We start from the raw sequence: 24,451 nt of genomic DNA on the forward strand, positions 1-24,451 counted from the left end.
TTACACACGCAAAGCTGTTGGTGTCTCTGTCCAACACTGCATTAACTACAACTACAAGACTGGAGTTGAACTAGCCATGGCCGGCTGCCATATGATCCAGATCCCTCACTGTCTGCAACTTACTGAAAGAGAAAGTGTCCTACATCAGGGGCTATAACTTGGCTAAACTCTAGAGGAGAATTTGAATTCATGACTCCAATATTTTTATAAGCAAAACTTTACAGCTCCTATTTTCATTTATTGAAACACGGCCAGGATAAAACGTATGTATCTCCTGTTAAATTATTATACCCACATGAACATAGATTTTACTTATTCATTTTTTGTATATAGTATCATTTTTACGTACACATCTAGTCAATCGGCATTGGATCACTTAGTTTCTATATAAATAACCTTTCTGATTTGTACGGTTTGATACGTCACGGACTGAACGATGCATTCGTTAATCAGTCTTGTTAATGGGTCTGTTTTAATCGATGACCGAGTTTCTTTTAGTGATGTTGAAAATAGTAAAAAAGAAAAAAAAGTGTCCTTTACATTGGCATTTTTAAAAAGTTTCACTTTGATTATTTTTTTTTTTTGAAAATGATATTTTGCTTCTATTAAGAGTAACGTTGTTGTGGTGGAACTGTGGGGAAGGGTGCCTCATGGCGAACACGGAAGAAATAAACCGCGTACCAACGTGATTCGCACTTCAAACTGGGTGACCCCGGGATAAATAACTGTTTAAAGAATGAGGTTTTCAACTTGACACCAAGGTAATTATAATGCATGTATTTGATGAATGTGGTTTAATATTGAAGCTAATGCTGAGACAGTGTTCAGCTGTGTAACGTAAGCTGTTCGCTTATTCAGACGTTGTTGCATAGTCTCACTTTACCTTAGCCAGTCTAAACAAAATAGAGCAACAATGGTGTCAAATCGTTGTATATATTACATTTATTACATTTTTCTAAGTACCTGTCCAATGTACTTGTAGCTAGTTACTATAAAATTTTGTATGTTTGTTTGGGAGATGTTTATAGACCATATGATTTAGCTGGAAAATAATGCTTATATATTTATTTAAAAAAATGAACATAATAATTTGCATCCCCATTCCATTTCACATTTGATTTGCACTATTATTGCTATTCATAATTGCCCTTTTCCCATCTTCCCAAGTCTTTGTGTGTTTTTAAAATATTTTCTCTTTACTTTTTTCATTAGATGCTCTCTGCTATTCTTAAAAGAAGCACATTTGCAGCCAAGAAGGTAACGGCAATCAGTGGTTTCCTTGCTCAAAAAGCTCTGTTACTCATATTTCTAGTCGTTTATTATTTTATATGAATGTCTTTTTAGGTATGTCATTGGGCAGGTCCTCCACAAAGATGCTTTGCATCGCCCCTGACTGGAGCTTCTGATGGTGGATCCAGCTCCCTGCAGACCGGCTGGCCCTCAACAGCAAGGCTGCTGCTTTCAGACAGGGACAATGGACGAGCAAAATGTCCTGCTGTCCTTGATTTCAGGAGGACTGAGCTTCTCCAGAATTGTGTGAGGAACCAACATTTCCACTCTTCTGCTGTGAGGCTAAAGAAGCGACCGCAGCCTGAGCCACCTCCCAGGGAGCTGGATCTGCTGCGCTATGACATGAAGGACTTGTGGAAAGGTCCAAAACCTGCTCTGTACCTGGGATTTGCAGGGCTGATCCCCTTTGTCACCCCCACTTTGTTCATGGCTGTGACTGAGACCTACTCTCCAGAGTTGGCTTATGCTCAGTTAGCTTACGGTGCCTCCATTGTTTCTTTCCTGGGTGGAGCTCGCTGGGGATTCGCTCTTCCTGAGAGCAGTCCAGCCAAACCTGATTGGATAAACCTGGCTAACAGCGTGGTTCCCTCCCTGTTTGCCTGGGTGACCATGCTGATGAGCGACAGCATTGTTCCTGCATCCACCATGGTTATCATGGCACTTGGAATCTCCCTGCATTATGATCTGGCTCTGCTGCCCACATACCCCAGCTGGTTCAAAGCCCTGCGTGCCATCCTGACCATTGTGGCGTTTTTTTCTCTTCTTGGCACACTTGTTATAAATGGAATGTACCCAGAAAAGAAGATATTCTCTGATTAAAGAGTAAAATAATATTTAAAACTAGAAATGCCAAAAACTAGCCTCCGTAGAATAGAAACGGAATAAAATCAACATTTTTCGAAAGCAAAGTGAAATTATATTACGATGCTGTTTCAATGGAAGGACATTAAGTGTATTCTAAACATTTCATCAAACCCTTTTTTTAAAGCCTTTTGTGTTAAAGTTTTTGTTTGTGAGTGTACAATCTTGTAAACTATACTGATGACACCAGGACTCCCCAAAATACAAATCTGAAATCGCCACATCACAAAGACTGAAATAAATAGACTCAAAATGTGGAACTATTTCTTTTACTTGCGAGTTGTGAAGCTGTGTGAAATGTAAATAAGATTTGCAGGCACCAAATTCAGAATTAGAGCACATTTACCAAACTAGGACGTTTACCTGTTTGATCACTTAAATGTCTTGTCTTTGAACTGTTTTCTATCCATCTTCTGTTCTCCAGTTCTGCAGCCACTGTTGCTTTGCTCAGACGCTCACTCTTTTCTTCAGTGAATCCTTTGTCGCTCTTCTAACAGCATTGCAGTGATCATGGCCTCCTCTTGCATTTGTACAAAATTGCCAAAGGATGTAGATGAGATCAAACTTGCCTCAGGTAAGGCTCAGAGTATGGATATTAAAATGTCACTATAATACACTTTTTCCCATTCTCTTTTAAACCCTAAAGCAGTATGAAATGAGATCAGATGTTCACTCACTTAGAGAAAGATAAACTTTAATAACACCACAGACAGGTTATGGCTCATGAGAAGAAGTGTGCATAAAGGACAAGTGAAAAGTGACAGTGACATCCCTGAAAACAAAAGAAAGTCAATACAAATATCCAACACATCCAACAAACATTCCACATCTTTCAGTTGCACCATGGACTGTGATGACACATTGTTTAGTGTTGACTTTACTTTACATTTTCGAACTAAGCATGCAGTTTAAGTACCTTTTGATTCTAATAGCAATCCGTTGTCAGTGGTTTAGATACATGTAGGTCTGTCTCTATGACCTTTTAACCCCCAACTCACTCTTGTATGCATCACCAGCAGGGGGCAGTCATGTAAAATAAATGCCTTATCTGAGGAGAGAAACTCATTTCTGAAACAGGTTTATTATACGTTGCATGCTCCTATCCCGTACTTTTCAAACATATTTCAAAAATAAGATCTTTATATATCGATTTGGCTGAATTAGCAAAAACTAATGCAATGGGTATATAGCAGAAGGAAAATGATCAAAGTCAGCAGTAAGCGTTGTAAATGAATTATATCCAGAAATAATAGCAGATGCACATTTCATAATGAAAACATGATGTTTGGTGTTTGCTATCGAGTACTAAATAGGAAACCCTAAAGTGATGTTAGAAAGAACACACAATGTAATCAGTTAGCTCTTATGCAAAATCTTATTGCCATGGCAAAAAGCAGTAAAATACACCGTCGTCCTCTCAGTACGGAATATATAAAGGAAACAGTGGCCTTCAGACTCTCACAGCTGTAGGAAGTGCTCAGACAGCTCCATCGCTCTGAAAGACAAAAAAGAGAAGCTTTTAGCTTGGTTTTGTCTGAAAATGTCAATTGTAAAGCTTAACCCAGTTGCATAATTCAATGGTGGTTGTTTATCGGCTTTGTGATATACCAAGCAAGTATCATATCCGAAGTAAATGGGTAATATAGTATATAGACTCAACTGGAGTCCTCTTAGACCAGATACTGACCCCTCCACAGCATCCACAGCAGTCCCCACAAATAGCTCCCAGCAGGCCGTTCACCACCTGCACAGCACACAGCGCCATCTGGATTATACCCATGACCAGCAGCACAGAGAACAGAGAGAGATGCCAGGACACAACGCCCTCCGGCTCCAAACAAAGCTGCGTCCAAAGAGTTTTGTTGCTCAGGTAGTCACTGGAAAGGGAGGCAGAAAAGAGACAGCAAGTCTCAATCATTAGACACAAGGACACAGGTGAAAAGTGGGTTAATTAGCTAGTTAGCACAGTGGGTTACAGCCACAAGTCTGGTGTTACAAGTTACAAAACCTGTTATTTAACAAGTTTGATTATTAAAGTTGGCTAATGTGGGTAAAGGAATTCGGTTCTTTGTTTGTCAAACACAAATTTTTTTTCTATGAATGATATAAAAAATTTTGGACGGTAAAATGCCTTTTCCCTTCTTTCCCCTTTAATATCAATAATAAGTTAAATTATGGTTTGACACTTCAAAATGCGCTTCTTTTTATTTATTTATGTATTTTACTGTTTTACCGTCTTTAAAAAATTTGGTATTTAGCTAGAGCTGGGAATCTATTAGCTTAGCTTAGAAGAGCATAAATTGGGGAAGCAGAGGGAAACAGCTAATGTGTCTCTGTCCAAAGTTGAAAAGTACATTTACTAGGACTTATAAAGTTCATTAATTAAGTGAATTTAGTTACAGATGAATGGGAGGTCATTTGCTGGATTGTTTCTTGGCCTGGTGCAGCGACTCCCAGGAATCTTCTGAGGTTCCCATAATGACATATTTTCACACACACCTCCAGCTCTATCTCCACAGTTGTGTTTTTAAAAACAAAAAAAACATTTGCAATCTACTGAAAATGTAGTTTAGATTTTTACATGAAATAAATTGCATGCTAATTTTTGCATGGGTGATTAAGCAGAAGAAAAAGTAATTCCACTGTGGCTCACCCATCAGAGAAAGGAGTGCCCCACGCTTTGTTTGTATCGTTACGCTTAACCACACACTGAGGTCCGTGGTTTATGGCCAGAGCAGAAACTATAACTGAGTAACCGGCTCCCAAAACACCCACAGCTGCAAACAGAATGGAGCTCAGCATCTGCAGAGAGAAAGAGAGAGTTACTCATCAATACCATCTCACTTTTAACTTCTGTGACAACATTAAAGTTATTCTCTCAGTGTGCAGAGAACAGGCTGAGGGTCATGAACAGAGCTAACACAGGTGGAGAGATGGTGACTGCATCTGTGTGTGTTAGTGTGTGCGCCTAAATACACACTCGCACACCTACACATTCCTGAAGTATCGATCTGTATGTGTATCTGTACGCGAACAATGGAAGCTCTGTGTGATAAAGTCGGGTGAAACTCCCCTCTAAGGCAACTCTTGTGATTGAAATTGCATCAATTTGTGTGTGACTGTATGATATATAATTGGAGGAGTGTTTGCGCTGCCATTGTGTTTGTTTTACAGACTCAATGTTTAGACTCTACAGGTAGCAGGTGGCATTCAGGAGAACATCCACTAGGAGTGGTCAGGATGAAAACACAGACGTAGTTAACACTCTGTAAGCCTTATTGCTTCATTCAGGCTCAACATTTCCTTTTTTTTTCTTTCAAGTTTTTTAACTCCAAAGCCAATAAGAAATACAATAAAAAACGTTTTTAAAAAGCCATGTTTTCTTAAGAATGTTGCAGATGGTTTTAATATCTATATTATGTATAATATCCCACCAATATTACATTTTATAAATCCAATTTCTATTTGTTCATTTTTGCAAAAAAAGTTTAAAGAGGGGGTATTCTGCTAATTTCAAGCTTCATATTTCACTCTGTGATACCTGTGGAGTAGCTTAGCTTAATTTATAGTTCTCATTTTTCTCACCCTGGTGCTCTGTGCAGGCCCTCATACAGCCTCAGCCTGAGATGACTCAGTCAGCTCTGTCCCTTTAAGAAACCCCACCCCTACAAGCCCACTTTCTTCTGGTTGGCCAGCTCTCCGAAGCTTGCTGAGGCTGCACTTTGTGACGTCACAGTGAAGTGCAGCGTGTAGAAAAAACTGTGAGAAACCTGGTGTTCACAGCAGCCTGCAGACTGAGCTGAGAAGCCTGGGGATTACCCCAACATACTTTTACCTACAGATTTGAAACTTCACCCACGTTTAGTCTGAACATCCAACATTATTTATATTTCTTAAAATGTGAAACAGCATAATACCCCCTCTTTAAGACCTTAAGACATAACTGGCTCTATGTTCTTCGAAGCTTCATTTTGGCACACATTCAAAACTTCCTCTTCTGGTAATTTTGAACACATATCATTTAATCAAGGTACGAAGTTGAACAGCAAAACTGCTCCTCACCGCAAATCTCCGCCCACAGCTTTCGTTGCCACAGCAACCGCAGCAGTCATTGTTCTTCAGACCCAGGAAGACCAGAGCTGGGAAGATCATCTGCCGCACAAACACATCCCAACATATACCCACACAGACACACACACACACATATAAAACAGTTGAGCAGATAATGAATTATTTGTTCCTGTTTGTTCCTGTTGTGTGCTGGCGGAAATTGAACCGCCCTAATGTCCCACCAAGATCATTAAGAGATACAGTATATAACGAGTTCCTGGACATTCCCTTTGTTAAAGCTGCACCAATTTTGCACCAACCACTTTCTCCCCCAAAACTAAAAATATGTGTATCTTTACAAAGTATCTTTAAACAGATCCACAGATTATTTAAAAAACATTACTATAATAGTTTGTTGTATTTCCAGTATTCCAGTATTTTAAATAGTAGCAGTGCTGTTGATGTTAATTACATCATCAGCTTTCAGGTGGAGCGTAACTGGATACATTTTGTTGAAAACATTAGTTGATGAATCAATCAATTTATTAATTTCTTTTATGAGTCAAAAAATGCTGAACATTCTTCAATTCCAGCTACTCAGATGTGAGGGTTTGCATTTTTCTGTGTTGTATGTGACATCAAATTAAGTACACCACATTTAGGTTCTGGACTGGTGATATTATAATGACATTTTTGCTTTTTTTTCTGACAATTTATAGAAAATAAAAAGATTTTAAAAAGTTGAAATTGATAGAGGTTATATTTTATAATGTAATCTATAATAATAACAATGTTTAGATGCAGCCACAGTGAATTTTCAATGTGTTACTTATAATTTCCTGTCTTCAAAGTCTCATAGATGTCATTATAACAAATCATGTGCTACAGTAGCAACAGAAATCATCACAATAATCCTAGAAAGTTGTCTTCTTCTACTCTGTGTTAAATGTGACCTCAAAGTGGTGGGTTTTTTACCAGCTTTCCCTGACAGTGTTGTTATTCTAACGTACTCACCAGCACTCCAGATCCAAGAATGCCTCCAAAGTACCAGACCTGCTCTGTGATGTGTTCGCTCTCCACAGTTATTCCTCCGGGGAAGAAGAGCAGGATGTTACACAGCACACACACGATCGACAGAGGCATCAGACTGATCCCCAGACATTTGGCAAATCCGCCTGAACACATTTTGGCACAGATGCTTGGAACTTCTCTACTAGCGACAACTCCTTGGGTTTAAAGGTATCTGGTGGGCTTCAGAAGTCCCCTTAGGTTGATCTATCCACCAAAGTATTTTAAACTGACAAAAAAAGGATGTCTTGGTTCTGAAATTGAAGTTTAGATCTAAATTAGTCCTCTCCGAGTTGATCTGCCGGAGAATATAAATACTCCACCTGTTGTCTTTATATTCATCAATATCGCAGCCTCCCAGCACCAACAATAATTTTATCCCTATAACTCTTTGGCTTGGTTGTTTCCTCAAAAAGCTCTGTCCACTTTACGCCTCACCTGTTCTGTTTTTCATGATGGCTGATGCTTAAGTTCATCCTTTATACCCCCTCCACCCCGCCTTTCCCTCTGAGTGATCTCACTGCATCACTTTTACAACAGCCAGCTGTAATATGTTAGGATCACACACTAACGTACCAACACAAACACACACATAGACCCATTATCGTAGATTACATGCCTGTCCGTGCACACAGAAGACTGTGGTTAATGTTCTACCATGTGTTTTGTGTACATGGAGACAGAAGAGGAAGTGACAGACAGTCGATCGATACAGCAGGGGCCACTTGTACCTACCACTGGTTTAGTGAGTCACAGCAAAGACTTCTTCAGTTGTTAGGACTGTCTTATCAATAGTTCAGCTTCTCATAAATAAAGTCCCAACACAATGAAACACAAAAAAAGGTTCCAAAAAGTGCTCAGCAGAAGAAGAAATAGAGAATCACTTGACCACAAACCTGCTTGGTCACCACCGTGGTGTTTTAACTCGCCTAGACTAGTGGTTATACAGTCATATTATGTGTATCTTTTAAGCTTGAGTTTTATTAGTATGTTATCCATAAAAAAATCATAAAGTTACAAAGGCTAATAAGTTAATCTTTAAACCAAATTATAGTGATTGTCAGTGCCTTCCTGATTTTGACTCAATCTTTATTGATTATCAGTCTTATTCATCATATTCACAACCCGAAGTTAATACAGGAATTTTTACTAGCCTTAACATGATTGAGATTACTTTAATTTTAAATTTGCAACTGAAATGTAAACTCAGCATCCATCGATGTGATCTGTGATCTGCTTTTCTGTCCTGCTGTCCTGGTTGAGCCTTACTCAATCGAAGCCCGAGTAACCGATCAGAAGTTGAAAGTCCATTACAGTTTGATTTTGTCTTTGTTATTTCGCCCTGTTGTTGCGAACAGTCGATGGCAGTTTAGGCGGGATGGACGCCGACTTGGCTTTCGCCTCTCGTCGGTCACCTGTGGTGTGTTTACACGGCTGTGTGGCATCCAGCCAGCCGTTAGCTTCAAATATAGGACTGGGTGAGTGAAACAGTTGCTATGGAGATCCTGAATCAAAGTCATCATGAAGTACTAGAAGTTTCACATATAGGCTATTTCATTCATAAAAGAATATACGTATTTTAAAGTGTCAACTCGAAACGAAACAAATAAATTGTCAATAAAAACAGCTAACTTTTACAGAGTAACCTCTCAAAATGTGTATGAAGTAGTTAAAGTTAGCTCCACCATGACCAAACAACAACTTACATGCAACTTAATATTATTCCAAAAATATTACAGTATAACTGACAGTAGCCACTCTGCATTATGTGAGTACTCCTTAGATACCTAAGGTGCATTTTGTTGCTAATAAATGCACACTTTTAATGGAGAATCTCTAAAATGTGTATGTCTTCTTTTACTAAAGCATTTTTTCAATATGTCTTCCTGCTCTAAAGACCAGAAGCACAGAACATTAATAATAGAGAGGGGTTTGAGGGAGACTAGTCTGAGTTGAAGCTGTACAAACATGAATTAACCTTAAAGACTGTAACACTGCAAACACTTGGTGGACAAAATACCGTTTTAACTAAGAGCAGTCTGTCCCCATAATGTTGGTGAAACAGTTACTTATATCCGTGGGTTTCAAGCGGTCTAGCCTCAGGACCAACCACCACCTCCTTTATGCCAAATGTCTGAAAAATTGTATCGACTAAAATGTATTAAATGAAAAATGGTGCAGTATGGACCAGGAACATCACAGCATGTCAGCATCACTAAACACAACAGTAGCCTATAATAGTCAAGCAAAAAGGACTAGCAGGTGGCAGGACATAAGGTTAAAATATCCCTTCTACAATTAATTTAATAACAGAGTTTTTTCAACAGTAGACAACTAAAAAAGTGCGTAATAAATGCAACTACTGTAAGGCTCAACAAGTTTAAAGACTGTAAATGTAACTCTAACTGGGATAACCCAATCATTTGATACATGGAGTGAGAATAAACTACACTACTACTGCTTTTTGCTACAACTTGTTTTTTCAAGCACACATCCGTGACCCACTGAAAACGACCCCACTTTTGGGTCCCGACCCACCAGTTGAGAACCACTGACTTATACAGTATGCATTTAAAGGAACATGGCAATATTTATTTATTGACATGTTAGAGAATAGTGTACTAAAACAATCCTGAGCGCAAGGTTACATACTAGGTCTGCTTGTTTTGTATAAACAGCAGTCTAAAACACAACATTTTTCAGTTTACCATCTATGATAAATAAAAGCAGCAAATCCACATATTTGAGATCCTGTAACCAGGGAAAGTTTGCAACCATTCAAGGCATCAAATGGTTCCCTTAAATGCTAAAATGAAAATCAGTGTGTATGTGCTTATACTCATTTGAATGTCCCTTTAGACTAGGGAAAGCTACTGTAAGTCAATAACATTACTGATATATGGATGTGTATTTGTTTCCAGACATCCTGAAGCGTGGCGGTAATGCTGCAGATGCTGCGGTCGCCATTGCAGCAGCGCTGGCAGTAACAGAGCCGTGCAGCACTGGTCCTGGTGGAGACGCCTTCTGCTTGTTCTACAACGGAAAAACCGGAGAGATCAGAGGAATAAACGGCAGGTGGTGACTCTTCTCTCTCCGCTGTTGTTCTCTTAATAATGCAGATTATTTAGCTGACATTTCTCTATGTTCTCAGTGGTCGTTCACCCAGAGCTCAGTCACTGGACTTCCTGGAAGGACGTGGCTACACTGCAGAGGCCCCTCCTTCACCCTTCAATGCCTTGAATGTCACCGTACCAGGGGCCCCTGCATGCTGGTGTGATACTGTGCAGCAATTTGGTAGCCACAAGGTTTGACTTTGTGCTTGTGTATTTGTCTGTGTATAACTGTGTGTGCGCTAGTATGTGTTTTATGCAACAACTAGGTAGCAAAAGGGCCATCTAGCAATCAATTTACAAGATGTTTACAACCTAAATGTTAACACTGCTGCTTTTTAATTGAAGATACTGATACTTTTAGTCTTTGTTTTGATTTGTCATAAATATGTATATCTCAGAAGATGTAATAAATGCCAGAAAGGCAAAGAACAGCTCATTATAAAACAATCCTGGAACTGTCCTCTGACTCTTAGATTGATAACAATTTCCTTTTGTCTGGAAAATTCTCTGAGGAAACTACAAACCTGTTTAAATCTCAAAATATTTCTTCTATAAACAATGACTCACACTTCCTGCTCAGAGAGGTTTCCTGTGAGGTAATACTCGCGTGTTTCCTCTCCCTGTTTCCTTAGCTGTCTATGCAGGAGGTGCTGAGCGGGGCGGCGGAGCTCGCAGAGGCAGGGTTTCCTGTTGCGGAGGTAGCAGCTCACCACTGGGCCAACTGGGTGTCTGCTCTGAGAGATGAAGGGAAGGAACTGGGTGGAGACCTGCTCATTGGTGGTCATGCGCCAAAATGTGGACACGTATTCAGAAACCCTTCCCTGGCCCGGACCCTGAGGGTAAATCCTTCAAACTAAATAAACATTTGGTCAGTTTTCTCTGAACTCAATTTGACAAGAAGGGAAAACAGAACAATGCAGAACCCCAGAGAAACCTCTATACAGGTTCATGTCCTCCTAGAGGTATTTGCTTTCTCTGAACAAGGGTAAGCCTTCTACATGGGAAGGCCTTGAATGAACCCAGGGGAATAATGGGTAATTAACCCTGGACCCATTAGTGAAATGGACTAAATGTGGAAGGAAAACAAGGGAGGGAGGAGTACAGATTGTGCAGGGATGGGGACATTAAATGGGCAAATATAAAAGGAGGAGTGGAGGGTGTGGAAGCTCGACAAGGAGGGGCAGGGTGGGAGATGATAGAAAGGGAAAGTTGAAATGGTCAGAAGGGAGAGGAGGAAAGGATGGATAAAGATGGGATGGAGTGGAGAGAAGGAAAGAGAAAAAAGTGAAGGTGGAAACAAATGTAATCAAAAAGAAGTAGATAGACAGAAATCAGTCTATATCCACAAGGGATTTTAAAATTAAATGAATTCATTCAAACTGTATCACATTAGTTTTTTAAAGTATTGTGTACAAAACAAGTATAGCTGAGGTCAGTCAGCCTGTAAACCATAAGCCATCAACAGGTCTTCATAGTTTAACACACTTGATAATATAATCTGGGTTGCTGTTTATTCAACTGATTATGTGGCTGTAAAACATCTACAGACCACTTCTGCAAAAATTCACTTCTCCACAACCATCTATAATATATGAATCTAATAAACAGTGGCTGTGTTTAAAAATAGTTTTAAAGTTTGAAGAGTGTCAAAATCCAGTTGTTCCAAATGTGTTAAAGCATTATGACACTTTAACGCTCACTAATTAATGGTTATAAATCTTTATGCACATTTGCACCGTCTTGTTTTTGCACTAACTCTGCTCATCATGTTTACATTTGCACTACCTCCATACAGCCACTACTCATTGTTGCAGTATATAAATTAAATTTTAATAGCCTTTATTTTTATTTTATTTTGTCTGTAATTGTATTATTGTTTTACGGGCTTACGGGGGGTGGATTGACAGATGTGTGAATTCATGCGTCTTGTAAGCAACTGGATGCCTAAATTTCCCTCTGGATCAATAAAGGACCGACCGACCGACTTAATTCAATTCAAACTAACTAATTAACTTTAGTTAATTCAAGCTGACCGTAGCCAATGATTACCACTCTGCAGAGGCAGTTTTTCCCCCAATACTAACATGGCTCTAGGGATTACATTACATTGGAGATTTTGTACAAAATACAGTGATCTTCACGGAATGAATCCCATTAATTCCCTGAATTAATTGTCAACAAGCATCACCAGCAAACAAACCCACAATTTTTAAATGTATCCCATCAGCCTAAGCTGCACTGTGTCTATAGGGCCAATTATTAATTGTAAGCATGCTAAAATGCAAAACTAAGATGGTGAACATGATGAACATTATACCTGCTTAGAATCAGCAGGTGAGTGTTGTCTCAGTAAGAATGTTAACATGTTGAGGTTAGCATTGAGCTCCATGTACAGGGTCATAGAACTGTTACTTTGCCAATATACACTCACCGGCCACTTCATTAGGTAAAAATCAAATGTAATCCAATACTCCAGCTCAGCCTTAAGATTTGCTTTTACGTTGTCTGTAATGTACGGGCTTTTTTTCTAAGCTGTCATAGAGGTGTTAATTGGTGATGGGGCTGTACTGAGCTGCATTATATTCAGAGGTATTTCTAATACTCCGGCCCCCTCATGTATGTAAATATGGAGGACAAAATATGGAGACACATCTCAATATAATGTAGTTCAGTACAACACCACCTTTAACTATGGCCTCAGTAATAAACACCATTGAATTTACACACTTCTGACTCTTAACGAAACAAAAGTCAACAAAAACTAAACTTCATTAAAGCAGAATCCATGGCAGTGCTGTTGTATTGAACTGCATTAGATTGTACCTAACAGGTGTACCTAATGAAGTGGCCGGTGAGTGTATTTGACTCAAGTTTAAAATGTTCTCAGTTTAGAGTCAATATCCTGTGAAACTGAGCAGAATTTGTATCTTTCTGTGTCAGACTCTCTATTCAGCTCTCCATGTAACAGTTTTTAATGAGGCAGCAAAATGTTTCCAATTCTCTTGTTTTCCTGTCCCTTATGTGACTGTGAAACCATGATTGTTTCTGTGTGGACAATGTAATATTCCTCAAACCACTCGTATTCTGTAATTTCCTGTCTGTGAGACTAGAACAATGGCCCACCCTGTGTGTGTGTGTGTGTGTGTGTGTGTTTGTCTGCTTGTGTGTCACCGTTTAAGCATCCACAGATCGATGCTCTTCTGTCTAACTACATCAAACACTCATTCTTTAGTTATTTAATAATGCAGGGACATGGCCAAGTACGCCCATTATAGATCAACACACACACTCGCCCACACCCACACACATTTGTGAGACAGTAGACACAATGGCACTGACCTCAGCCTCATTGACGGATGGTTTCCATGGCATCATAACGGTCATTTCTCAGCGATGACTGTGTGTCCCTTCCTTGTGGTGAAGACTCACTCATTCACACACGCCCTGAGTTTATTGGATAACATTGATTGGATTGTAGATATAAACAACTTTGTTTCTACATTGGCATTACATCATCAAAGTAACATGTTTTATGTTTTTGTCTTCTTCTGTGGTTTTAATTCTGTGGTTTGTTGATTGATTTTTGGGTAATGATTTTCCAACAGGAGCTGGGTGAGCACGGGAAACCAGCTTTCTACCAGGGCAGAGTGGCCCAAGCCATCGTCGATATCATCAACCAAAATGGCGGAGTCATGACCCTGGAGGACCTCAGCAGCCATGACAGTGAGGTCATCACCCCCATAAGCACAGAATACAAGGTGAGTTCAGTGACCAAAACGCTCATTCTATCTGTTTTTTGTTGATACGGTCTGAGGGAATGACTCCATTGTGTGCTCAGGGTGTGCGTCTGTGGGAGCCTCCTCCAAACAGCCAGGGACTGGCTGCTCTGCTGCTACTCAACATCCTTGAGAACTTCCCTGTCAAAGGTATTTCCTGGCACACCAATGCAGTGCACCAGAAGAGATGGATTAGGGCCTCATGCTAGGGAATCACAAATATCAGTATAAGTCTGGTGGTGTGGATGAATATACATGTTCCTCATAGAGAAAACAAAGAATTAGCAAACATTTCATAAGAAAAACTCTGGATGAAGCTCCAAAAACAGGGACTATTTCTTTGGTATAAAGTTGTTGTGCAGCTTAAGAAAATTTCCTCTTACCCACTTTGTGTTTGGTTGGCAGCAAAGCTTTACAATGTTAGAGAAATAAGAAAGAAAAAAAAGGAATAATGGCTTCTATTGTCTTCTAAATAGTCTTTCTATTTAATTGTCTATGTGAGCCATGAGTGTGATAAGCTAGAACCAGAACTCCAGGACCTTGAAACTGAAACAGGAATTCAGCCATTAAGAATTGTATTATTCTGGCCTTTGCTTTTAACACAAAAACTCTCCTATTGTTTAGTAAGTATAGATGGCTGTAGTAGCTCTATTCGAAGCTTTCATCCTCAGTCAGACATAAAGAAAGCCCTGGAACAGGACTCAGGAAATCAAACTAGTGCCAGGGGCTTGCTCAAGTGATAACTGACTCACTCTCTCGACCTTTAGGAAATGAGTCAGTAGATGTCTCACACTCGCTTTGATTTATCTTAGACTAAAATCTTTGTCCAAAAACTCACTAGCATCCTCAGGAAAAAAAGCAGCTTTACTTTTGGAAGTCTGATGCTTAATCCAAAAGGCAACGTAACTTGGTTGAAGTTCTTGAAGACGCTTGACCTCTCATCGACAAGGCTTCTTCAGTTTACTTCACAGATATCTAGGAAGTTCACTAAGAGCCAGCAAAAAACATGATTATAAACAAAATTCTACATAATTTTCCTGGCTAGCTGTCCAGGGTTTACCCTGCCTCTCTGTCAACGTCAGCTGGGAACATCTCCAACCTCCTGACCATACAATGGGCATGCAGGTACAGATTATTGGATTGGTCTTGAGTACCGCAAACTGTAAAAAGTCTGTAATGAAAACTAGTCAAAAGTTTTTAATTGGGAAATTATACATGATATGCCCATTAAATTGAATTTTAAGTATGTAATCACATAATCATAGTGTTTTTCATGGATTTATATGTCTTCTATATTTGTCTGAAGTTGCTGTCATTCTTTCCTGTCCTTTTCAAGAGGGCAAAAATAAAGTAAAAGTGAAATATTTTTGGATCATAGAATTTAATTTAACACCTGTTGAACTCTAAACAGTCAGAATACTATATTTATCTCCGGGGGGAAATTCAGGTGTTGCAGTTGCTCTCGTATAGACCAGAAGCATAAAGAATACAGAACATATAAATATAATAAAGAAATAAGTAAAACAGTCCAGCATCATTCTCTGGTTGTCTCTGTTTGTGTGTGTAGTTGCAGGCCATAACACCTCTGACTACGTCCATATACTGGTGGAGGCTGTGCGGTTGGCATTAACAGACTCTCTGCGTTACCTGGGCGACCCAGACCATGTGACCATCCCTGTGGAAACCTTACTGGACAAGAGCTATGGCCACCAGCGAGCACAGCACATCAGCATGGACAGGTGTGTGTGTCTCACTGCGTCTCAGTGTGTTTGTCTGTTCGTACCAGTGTGTACCAGTCGGGCTCTGTTGACTTTAGATAGGAGTGTGGACTTGTACTTCCCCCCCCGGCCTTAACGCCCATCCCTTCATGCCACAGTGTGTGTGTGGTTGTGTGTGTGTATATTTTGGCAACAATGTGTATTTACTTGGTCAGTTCTGTAGACTTTGGACATTTGCTCTTTATGAGCTGAAAGACAAACAGACAAACCGACTATAAATATTTCAAACAACGTGATGCTATAATAACATGCACAAACACACATAAACAGACAACCTGTTTTATGTTCCAATAACCTTAAATTACTGAGGAAGAGTTACTGCATCAGGTAGCACATACACATACACACAACAGTCCTACACTTGGACTGGACTGAGCCTTCATAATTAAACAAAGGCTGAATTTAATGTGAATTTAAACATCTCTCAATAACAAAAAACTATATCTGCCATCACATTCATCATGTTTACATGCTCATAATAAACCAGGCGACTGAGAGTGATCAAGTAAAAGCAGGAAATTACAGATTATATTTACAAGTTCTTTTACCTGTCTTTACATGCAGCTCATCAACATCCACCCATTATCTATACCACTTATCCTGTTCAGGGTTGCAGGGGGGCTGGAGCCTATCCCAGCTGTTATTGGGCGAGAGGCAGGGTACACCCTGGACAGGTCGCTAGTCAATCACAGGGCTGACACACAGAGACAGACAACCTTTCATGCTCACACTCACACCTACAGGCATTTTTAGAGTCACCAATTAAGCTAACGGGCATGACTGTGGGAGGAAGCCGGCGTACCCGGTGGGAACCCACACATGCAGGGAGAACATTTTAACTCCTCACAGAAAAGCCGACTTCCTCCGAACCCGGATTCAAACCAGGGACCTTCTAGCTGTGAGGCAACAGTACAAACCACTGCATCACCATGCAGCCCAGTTTATCACAAGACAGATTTAATATCAGATAAATATGTAAGAATTTTTAACCAATGCTGCAATATGGTATATTAGAGATGTATGATGCTACAGGCTGAAGAGCTTTTTTGTTGAGGTTTGAACATTCGGACTGACAGCGCTGTCACAAAGCACACACAATGTTATGTAACTGATAGCCGATGCTTTCAGTCTGCAATGTTTCAATTTGGGTCTTGTGCTTCTACTTAAGACCTTTTCTATTCCTGTTACACACATTGGATTATATTTATATTCCAGTTAAGATAGAGTATAATTCAGTCATTACCACCATTGTCTCATTCTTTTATTTTTCCAAATCTCTTTATTGGTTTTACACAGGAATAAGGTATAACACAATTTACAGTAGTCTTGACATTGTTCTGTGGTTATGAATTGCAACCCCCCTGCCGGCCCGTTTCCATCCTCCTAAACTCCTCTCCTACCCACACCAGTTGGTTCCCTTCCCATTCACACACATGCATACCAAGACAGGACATACAGGACACAAAAGGAGAAAAAAAAGGGGAAATGAACAAATAAAATATGTAATAAAATGAAATGAAATGAAGAAATGAAAATAAATTAATTAATTAATTAAAATTAAGTTAATATAAAATAATAAAAACACAAAACAAGACAAAAATAAATACATAAATAAAAACGGGGGTGCTCAGCTCAGTAATGTATTAATTGTTTTCTTCGTTAATTCTTTATCTATAAGTGAAATTCAAACATTTAATGTCTTCTAACATTTGTTTTATTTGACAAACAATTATTTGAAAGAGATCCACATTTCAGGAAATTGCTGAGAGTAAGATGGGGAGATGTATATCAGTCTTGTGTATACTGAAATATGTAATATGTAGAGCCAGCAGATGGTCAGCCAAGTTCAGAATAAAGACTATTAACAGGGTGAAACAGCTGGCCTAGCTGTGTCAAAAATTCATCAATCCACCTGCCAGGACCTTATAAGCATGCCTAATTACCATATTTAATATTGTTTTTATCAGCTCACAAACCAGAGAGTAAAAAAAAAAAGTTTAAGTTCTGCTTCTTCTTGCTTCCAGTTTTTATGTTGAGATAAACTGGCTACTGGTTGTAGCTTTAGTAGCAATTGATCCTCTTATCCAAGTCAAAAGCAAACAAACAAAAAGATAAAGCGGATGTGATTGTATATCCCAATTATGTCAAACTTTTCCTTTAATATATCCACATTAATAAGTTACCGAAATTAAGCTGTGCCAGGAAAAGAGCCTTGATCTTGTCTATTATTTCCTGCTCCAAGATTTGAGTTGTTTTTACAGTTTTTTTTCAAAATACTCAACACCAATTTCTTCTCCTCAGTCTATTTTGGCGTCAATTTACTCAGATATTTGTCGATATCTGTAATAACCACATGCTAAAAACAGCAAAGAAAGTTTACGATGGTTAATGCCTTTAATTGTTTGTGTGTGTTCCTGCAGGGCCATGAAAGAAGTGGAGCCTGGCCTGATGACGGGAAGTGACACGGTCTATTTCTGTGTGATTGACAGTCAGGGCAACGCCTGTTCATTTGTCAACAGCAACTATATGGGCTTTGGAAGCGGGCTGGTGCCTAAGGACTGCGGATTCTCACTACAGGTCTGAGGGGTCTGAAAGACTTAGTGTGTTTGTGTGTGGCTGTGAAGTATCAGTTGGCATGTTAAGTGTGGGAATATCTGACGACAAATTGTGTGTTTGAAGCCAAGAACAGAACAGAAAATGTAAAACACCAAGCGTGAATGAAGACATTTTATGATGCTGTTTTGCATGTCAAGAGGAGGAATGTATGGTGCGTCTGTGCTCTGTGTGTGTCTATGTAAATATGTGCGATGCAAACCTGGGAACTTTTATGAAAAATCAATCGTGGACCAAAGATACAAAGACATATTGTTGTGACATGGTGCTAAGCATTTCCACAGAACTTAAAGACCAGCTCCAGTCATGTTTTAAGACATATAAAATGCTCTGCTTGAAATAATAAATTGTGTCTGATTTTTTCACATCATCATAAATCCTCCCAAGGCATCTCCTCCTTCTCCCTCATTATAAATTCCTTAATCTGCATAGTCCCTGCCCCCGTTTACCCTTTTGTAAAATTACAGCCGAAAACAAAACACGTCTCCGCCGTCATTTAGCTGCAACTTGTTGAAACTTAGCGAGCTTGAAATGTAGTAATTAGCAGCAGTAACGTTAACATTAGTGGTCAGTAGTGAGTTTGTAATTACGATGACGGTTACAGCTGGTTGCACATAATAATATGCATAGCGTCACCCCGTCCTTTAACGGGATTGGCTCCTTAGGTTTGTGACGCCTCAAACCTGCTAATCTGAAAACGTGTTGTTCAGCCTGTCCTTGGTACACTGCAGTTTAAAGCAGACACAGCAGTAGCACATGAAGAACACCACATGGAGATGTTTACAAGGTTAAAAACATGACTTTCACTGGAGGGAAAATCACCAGACTGCTTTCAAGGAATACACTAAAACAAAAAGAAAACACTAAACTAAATGAAAGGATTGATTAATAGTGTGTATCATTATGTGACACCTTTTTCTTCACAGAACCGTGGAGCCAGCTTTTCACTACATCGTGACCATGTTAACTGTGCTGCTGGTGGGAAGAGACCGTATCACACTATAATACCTGCACTTCTCACCGACTCTGCACCGAACTCCCAAAAACCCCGACTCCTCGCTGCACTTGGGGTGATGGGGGCTTTTATGCAACCGCAAGGACACGTTCAGGTACACTGTAATAAAGTCAATTTTGAAAGGATTTAGCCATTTAAAGAATTTGAAGTTATGAAATGTACCCTGCTTTAATTATTGTTCAGTCTTAAGTGTTGATGAGTTAAAAACTGCTGTTGCTCTTGTGTTTAGGTTTTGTTAAACATGTTGGAGTTTGGGATGAATCCTCAACGAGCTCTGGATGCACCACGAGTCTTTGTACAGTATGACCACAAAAGTATGCCCCACTGTCACATGCTGAAAGATAGCTAATAGAAAATAGTTTCATCTAGTTATTATTTATATTATTTTTATAATTTTATTTAATGTTTAATTAGCATGACATTTGTCATTGTATACCTCATTATTTAGTAAGGCTTCGTCTAATGTTATATGGCAAACTGTACCTTAATAATAATTATGAAAAGTTTATGAAGGGAGACAGAATATTATTAAAGACAACAGAGCTTTGATGAAGCGTATGGATGTAGAGTTTATAAATTCACTAATTAGACATTCTGTGTATCCAGATAAGGAGTGGTTGGTTAATCTGGAGGAGGGGTTTGATCAGGAGGTGGCCGAGGAGCTGAGAAGACGGGGCCACAAAGTCAACTGGCCAATCACAGGTAACGTTTTTTATTCACAATTTTACTGTTTATAGTGTCAGCATGGTATTTTTTACATCCTAAGTATGCCATGAAAATAAGACAATTCTCTCATTCATTCATTCATTCATTCATTCATAAAAATAAATAGAAAACTAACAAAAACAGGGAAGAAAAAGAGCTTTGCAGGCAGTGGTGCAAGATGTCATGTATTAAGACCTCTAGTACCTAAAATCTTAAAAAAGGTTTATTGGAACATTTTAAGTTAATTTCTTACAGAAATGTTTATATTGATGTATAGTTAAGGCTGTAAACAAATAGTTGAAATAAACAATTAGTGTAAAATTAGTGGTAATACACTGCAGTTCTCATCTACCATGTTGCTTCCTGTTTCATACAGGATGTTACTTTTGTTCCTCTTCCCTATCTAGTATATTTTTGGGTAAACTAGCTTGCTCTCTGGTTTTCTGAAGAGTGTGAACCAAGTGGCAACCTAAACAAGACTAGGTCAAAACTAGTATGTGGCTTAACATGAAAGTTCCAAAAACGGCAGTACCTTGAATGGCCACTTGAGGCTGGCTTCAAAAGCTTGTCAAGTCCTATAGACTGCCTTGTTAAAGTGCCCAACTTTACAGCAGAACTAAACATGTGTACTGGTTGGCACAACAGACAGTCCGATCTCTGTATCTCTCATTTTCCCATACATAACAACTGTAAGGGTTCATTTTTTAATTTCTCATCTGTTTAATCAAAAGACTGCTTTGTGTGTAATTCAAGTCGCTGAACTTGATTTCTTGGTATGTACCGTCTTGTCCAAATATGGTCACTTCTGCCCCCCAAAAAACTAAAATGAATGAGGACCGAAATGCTAATTTCATGGATTCAAATCAGTCCAACCTTGGGGCAATGTCATGGTGGCTATATCCCAACATGCCAATTCTTTTACCTTTGTTTATTATGGATGATTGGCTCATACAGCAATATAGTTTGTGTCCTGTTCACTCGCATACATTGTACAACGCAGTGAAGAATCTCTACATACCACCCTCCTTTTAAGCAGACTTGGTAACGTGGAGCTTTGTATAATTCATTAATATCTAGAGTGATGAATTCCAGAGATTAATTTCTGTTAACAAAATCATTTCACGGTTTCAGTTATAGAAAAAGGCAGAGTAAAGTAAACATGCTATAACTGCCTTCATCTAGTTTTGTGTAACCAACTTTTATTTTCAAAGAAACAAAGACATTTGGAGCCTTTACACTTAACTTTACTACTGGTTCCAACGTTGTTCAATTAGATGGATGGATGGATGGATAGATAGATGAACTTTATTGATCACAAACTGGGAAATCATGGCGTAACAGCAGCAGGTTATCAAAGAAAATACAGCACAGTAGAAAATAAATACACAGTAAAAATAACCATAACAATAGAAGAAGGAATATATACATCCAGGAATTCTAACAGCAATAATAAACAGTAACCTCCACTCTTTTAATCTAAAATGTAAGCTAACATGTATCTAAATATAAACATATCTGAAAAGTAAACCTACTCAAGTAAATCTAAAGTATAAAACTAACATATAACTTAAATGTAAACAAACTTTACAGGGAGGTTGAGGTGTTCATGTACCATACAGTCTTCACAGTTTAAATGTGCAATTACAGTATATAGGTTGTTAATGTGCAGATACAGTGATTCAAGGTGTTAATGTGCAAAACACACTGATGAAGTGGTACTAACTGTTCAAGATGAATCATGTGCAACGTTTAGCAGTAAAATGAATCCTGTCAGTTTTAATGATTGGCAGATTAGCAGAACAGAGTGCTAATTATTAACAACCAAATCAAATTTAAGTAACTAAGTAACTCACTTATGGCGCCATATATGCTGCTCATCGTATGACAAACTGTATCTTCCTTAAATCCTAACTGCCAACTTCATCTCGTCGGATTTACAGAGGGATAGATAACATGACATTCAGTTCAGAAGCCTTCATCTCATGATGTTTTGATCTTGGCACATGAGATGAAGGCTTCTGGCATATTTTTGGTTAACCATGTATAATAGAGACAAAAGGCAGAACAACTTAATAGACTCAGTGTATTTTTTATTATTAGGTCACAAGAGGTCTCAGTTTGGGCGCGGCCAGATCGTCACAGTCGGGGATTGGTGGAAGTCGTCCGTCAGTCAGGCCGATCCTCCATCCAGGGTTCTGTGGGCGGGATCAGATCCCAGAGGTGACGGATGTGCTCAGGGATACTGAACGTGACTTCCTCTCTTCATCACTGTAGAGACATTTATCACAAAGCTTTCTGAAGGCAAATTCCTGGATATGAAATGTAGATCAGAAGTACTTTAGAGTCATTGCTCAGCATCAAAGCATCTCTTTAAAGTGTCCTTTTATCTTGTTTTTATGTCAGTGTTTATTATGTTTTTGTTGTATGTTTACAGTCCACACACATTTACTGTCATGTACACCCTTTTTCATAGTTTCTGTTTGAATTATTGACATTTCAGTACTTAGGTCCATCCTCATCCGCTTTTTACCAGGCTCCTTTTATAAGCTGGTGCATGATTTTGTTTGTAGAACAGCTAACAGGAAGACAAATCAAAGTGTAACATTACATAACATACCAAAGATGCTCTTTCTAACCTCTATTTCAAAGTCTTTAGTTAGTTGCTGCTGATCTGCTGTTTTCGGGAAATGATGAAAATCCTTATAAACATCTCTTCTCGATATACACGACATGAGAGCTGCATCTTTACTCTGGGCCACATTTCACAGAACAAATTGAATTTAGATAATGTAATTATTTGATTTGAATCAAGTCTGTGCTAAATCTGTTTAAAAAATACATTTGGATGATTTCCAACATTTTAAATCTTTTTCTTTGGTACAAACTGATTTTTTTTGTTACCTTTTTTTAGCTTTATCTCTTATGGAATTGTTTAGCTGTTGGGAAACGCCCTGCTGCCCCTTCTCTTCTCTTCACACAGACAGGATAAATATAGAGAGGATGAATTACGCTCCAGTTTATCCTGTAACTTGGGGTTTGTGACAGGAAGTTGAAAATAGGAGCGAGTTGGTAAACAGCTTTTAAACCACTTGAACCCTGAAGCACTCGGCTCAAACACAAATCTCTCTCGATGTAGAAACATGTCGAACCTTGTTTCACTTTTTATCCCCTTAACGCTCCAAAGCCCACCTGGTACCAACCATTTTACTCCTATAAAGAGCCACGTGTTTCCTCACCCAAACACACTCTGTTTTACACAATCTGCCGTAATTAACACTGGTTGAAACAGCTTGTTAGTGCGGCTGTTCTTAGTGCGGGTCATTCATGGTCAGCTTACAGCGCAGTTTATCTGGATTCCAGCGGGATTAAAAAGCAGCTCAACATATTCTGGGCCCTGAAACAAACACATATGTATACATACATGATCTTTATGAGTTTCTGACACAGTACTATTAGGAGTCATGTTTTGCCCTATTGCCCCATAAACCTGCTGAGCTCATTCTGACCTAGATAGTAGCAGCCTTGCCTATTGATGCTATAATGAATACTGAAACATTTTTGCTCTTATATGCTGTCTGGTGAAAACCTCAACTTTTCCCATTTTTTATGATTCCATTTTAATTGGATTTAAATCACGTAGGGGATTGAAATCTTTTGGGGATATATCCTAAAATGCAGATTTAATTCACTACAATGTAATTGTGCGTTGTTATTGGTGGCACCTATGGCGACAAATAGTAACTCCGGGAGATCGCCTCCCAGATATCCAGACAGTGCTGCATGTGTGACGTCCACGGTTGGCTCCGGTTGTAACTCTGGATTTTCCTCGCTGATGGTCGCTTTCCTTTTTAGACTGTTTGCTTCATCTGAGCGTCCAGTTTGTTTCTTTTTCTTTGGATTTTCACTTATTTTTGAAGTTGTATCTGTAGTCATCCATCTTTTCTTTGTTTGTTCAGCCATAGTAGATTACTGTTTACTCGCAACACTTGCAGAGAGCGGAAAAGCAGCCGCTTAGCTCCGCCTACCCTCTCTGGCAGACCAACCACTGCTTTATACAAATTTACTTTCATACAAATCGAAGTTACATTTTGCAGTGGTTAGCGCTGTCGCCTCACAGCTAGAAGGTCCCTGGTATCGTATCCCAGTTCAGACGTAGGAGGCCTTTCTGTGTGGAGTTTGCTA

General features: G+C 39.0%; 3 protein-coding genes across 3 annotated transcripts; 2 read left to right on the forward strand and 1 right to left on the reverse strand.

Annotated features, from left to right (window-relative positions):
- The first annotated feature begins 653 nt into the window (after window positions 1–653).
- LOC138607799 (transmembrane protein 69-like) lies at window positions 654–2,311 on the forward strand. The gene is made up of 3 exons (XM_069680449.1): window positions 654–761; window positions 1,213–1,257; window positions 1,345–2,311. The coding sequence occupies exons 2-3, from the start codon at window positions 1,213–1,215 to the stop codon at window positions 2,107–2,109; spliced, it is 810 nt and encodes a 269-aa protein (XP_069536550.1). The 5' UTR covers window positions 654–761; the 3' UTR covers window positions 2,110–2,311.
- A 1,317-nt stretch (window positions 2,312–3,628) lies between these two features.
- On the reverse strand, window positions 3,629–7,386 carry tm4sf4 (transmembrane 4 L six family member 4). Its single transcript, XM_069680149.1, has 5 exons — window positions 7,216–7,386; window positions 6,214–6,303; window positions 4,805–4,953; window positions 3,839–4,028; window positions 3,629–3,646 (listed from the first exon to the last, which is right to left on the reverse strand). The coding sequence occupies exons 1-5, from the start codon at window positions 7,384–7,386 to the stop codon at window positions 3,629–3,631; spliced, it is 618 nt and encodes a 205-aa protein (XP_069536250.1).
- A 1,261-nt stretch (window positions 7,387–8,647) lies between these two features.
- On the forward strand, window positions 8,648–23,018 carry LOC138607812 (glutathione hydrolase-like YwrD proenzyme). The gene is made up of 12 exons (XM_069680461.1): window positions 8,648–8,747; window positions 10,191–10,344; window positions 10,421–10,574; window positions 11,015–11,221; window positions 13,988–14,140; window positions 14,221–14,308; window positions 15,726–15,897; window positions 18,357–18,513; window positions 19,476–19,658; window positions 19,794–19,878; window positions 20,171–20,266; window positions 22,370–23,018. Exons 1-12 carry the CDS (start codon window positions 8,648–8,650, stop codon window positions 22,513–22,515), a joined length of 1,695 nt encoding a protein of 564 aa, XP_069536562.1. The 3' UTR covers window positions 22,516–23,018.
- Window positions 23,019–24,451: the final 1,433 nt, after the last annotated feature.

This window comes from Semicossyphus pulcher, unplaced genomic scaffold, assembly GCF_022749685.1.
Source record: "Semicossyphus pulcher isolate SPU_LCO1_2020_fin unplaced genomic scaffold, fSemPul1.0.p SCAF_4, whole genome shotgun sequence".
Taxonomy (NCBI): domain Eukaryota; kingdom Metazoa; phylum Chordata; class Actinopteri; order Labriformes; family Labridae; genus Semicossyphus; species Semicossyphus pulcher.

Coding starts and splice junctions, on each gene's coding strand:
- LOC138607799 (XM_069680449.1), top strand. CDS start 1,213: ATGCTCTCTGCTATTCTTAAAAGAAGCACATTTGCAGCCAAGAAG. Junction 1,258..1,344: donor GCACATTTGCAGCCAAGAAG/GTAACGGCAATC, acceptor ATGTCTTTTTAG/GTATGTCATTGGGCAGGTCC.
- tm4sf4 (XM_069680149.1), bottom strand. CDS start 7,386: ATGTGTTCAGGCGGATTTGCCAAATGTCTGGGGATCAGTCTGATGCCT. Junction 6,304..7,215: donor TTCTTGGATCTGGAGTGCTG/GTGAGTACGTTA, acceptor TTTGTGCGGCAG/ATGATCTTCCCAGCTCTGGT. Junction 4,954..6,213: donor GCTGTGGGCGGAGATTTGCG/GTGAGGAGCAGT, acceptor TTCTCTCTGCAG/ATGCTGAGCTCCATTCTGTT.
- LOC138607812 (XM_069680461.1), top strand. CDS start 8,648: ATGGACGCCGACTTGGCTTTCGCCTCTCGTCGGTCACCTGTGGTGTGT. Junction 14,141..14,220: donor CCATAAGCACAGAATACAAG/GTGAGTTCAGTG, acceptor TTGTGTGCTCAG/GGTGTGCGTCTGTGGGAGCC. Junction 18,514..19,475: donor ACTGCGGATTCTCACTACAG/GTCTGAGGGGTC, acceptor TTTTCTTCACAG/AACCGTGGAGCCAGCTTTTC.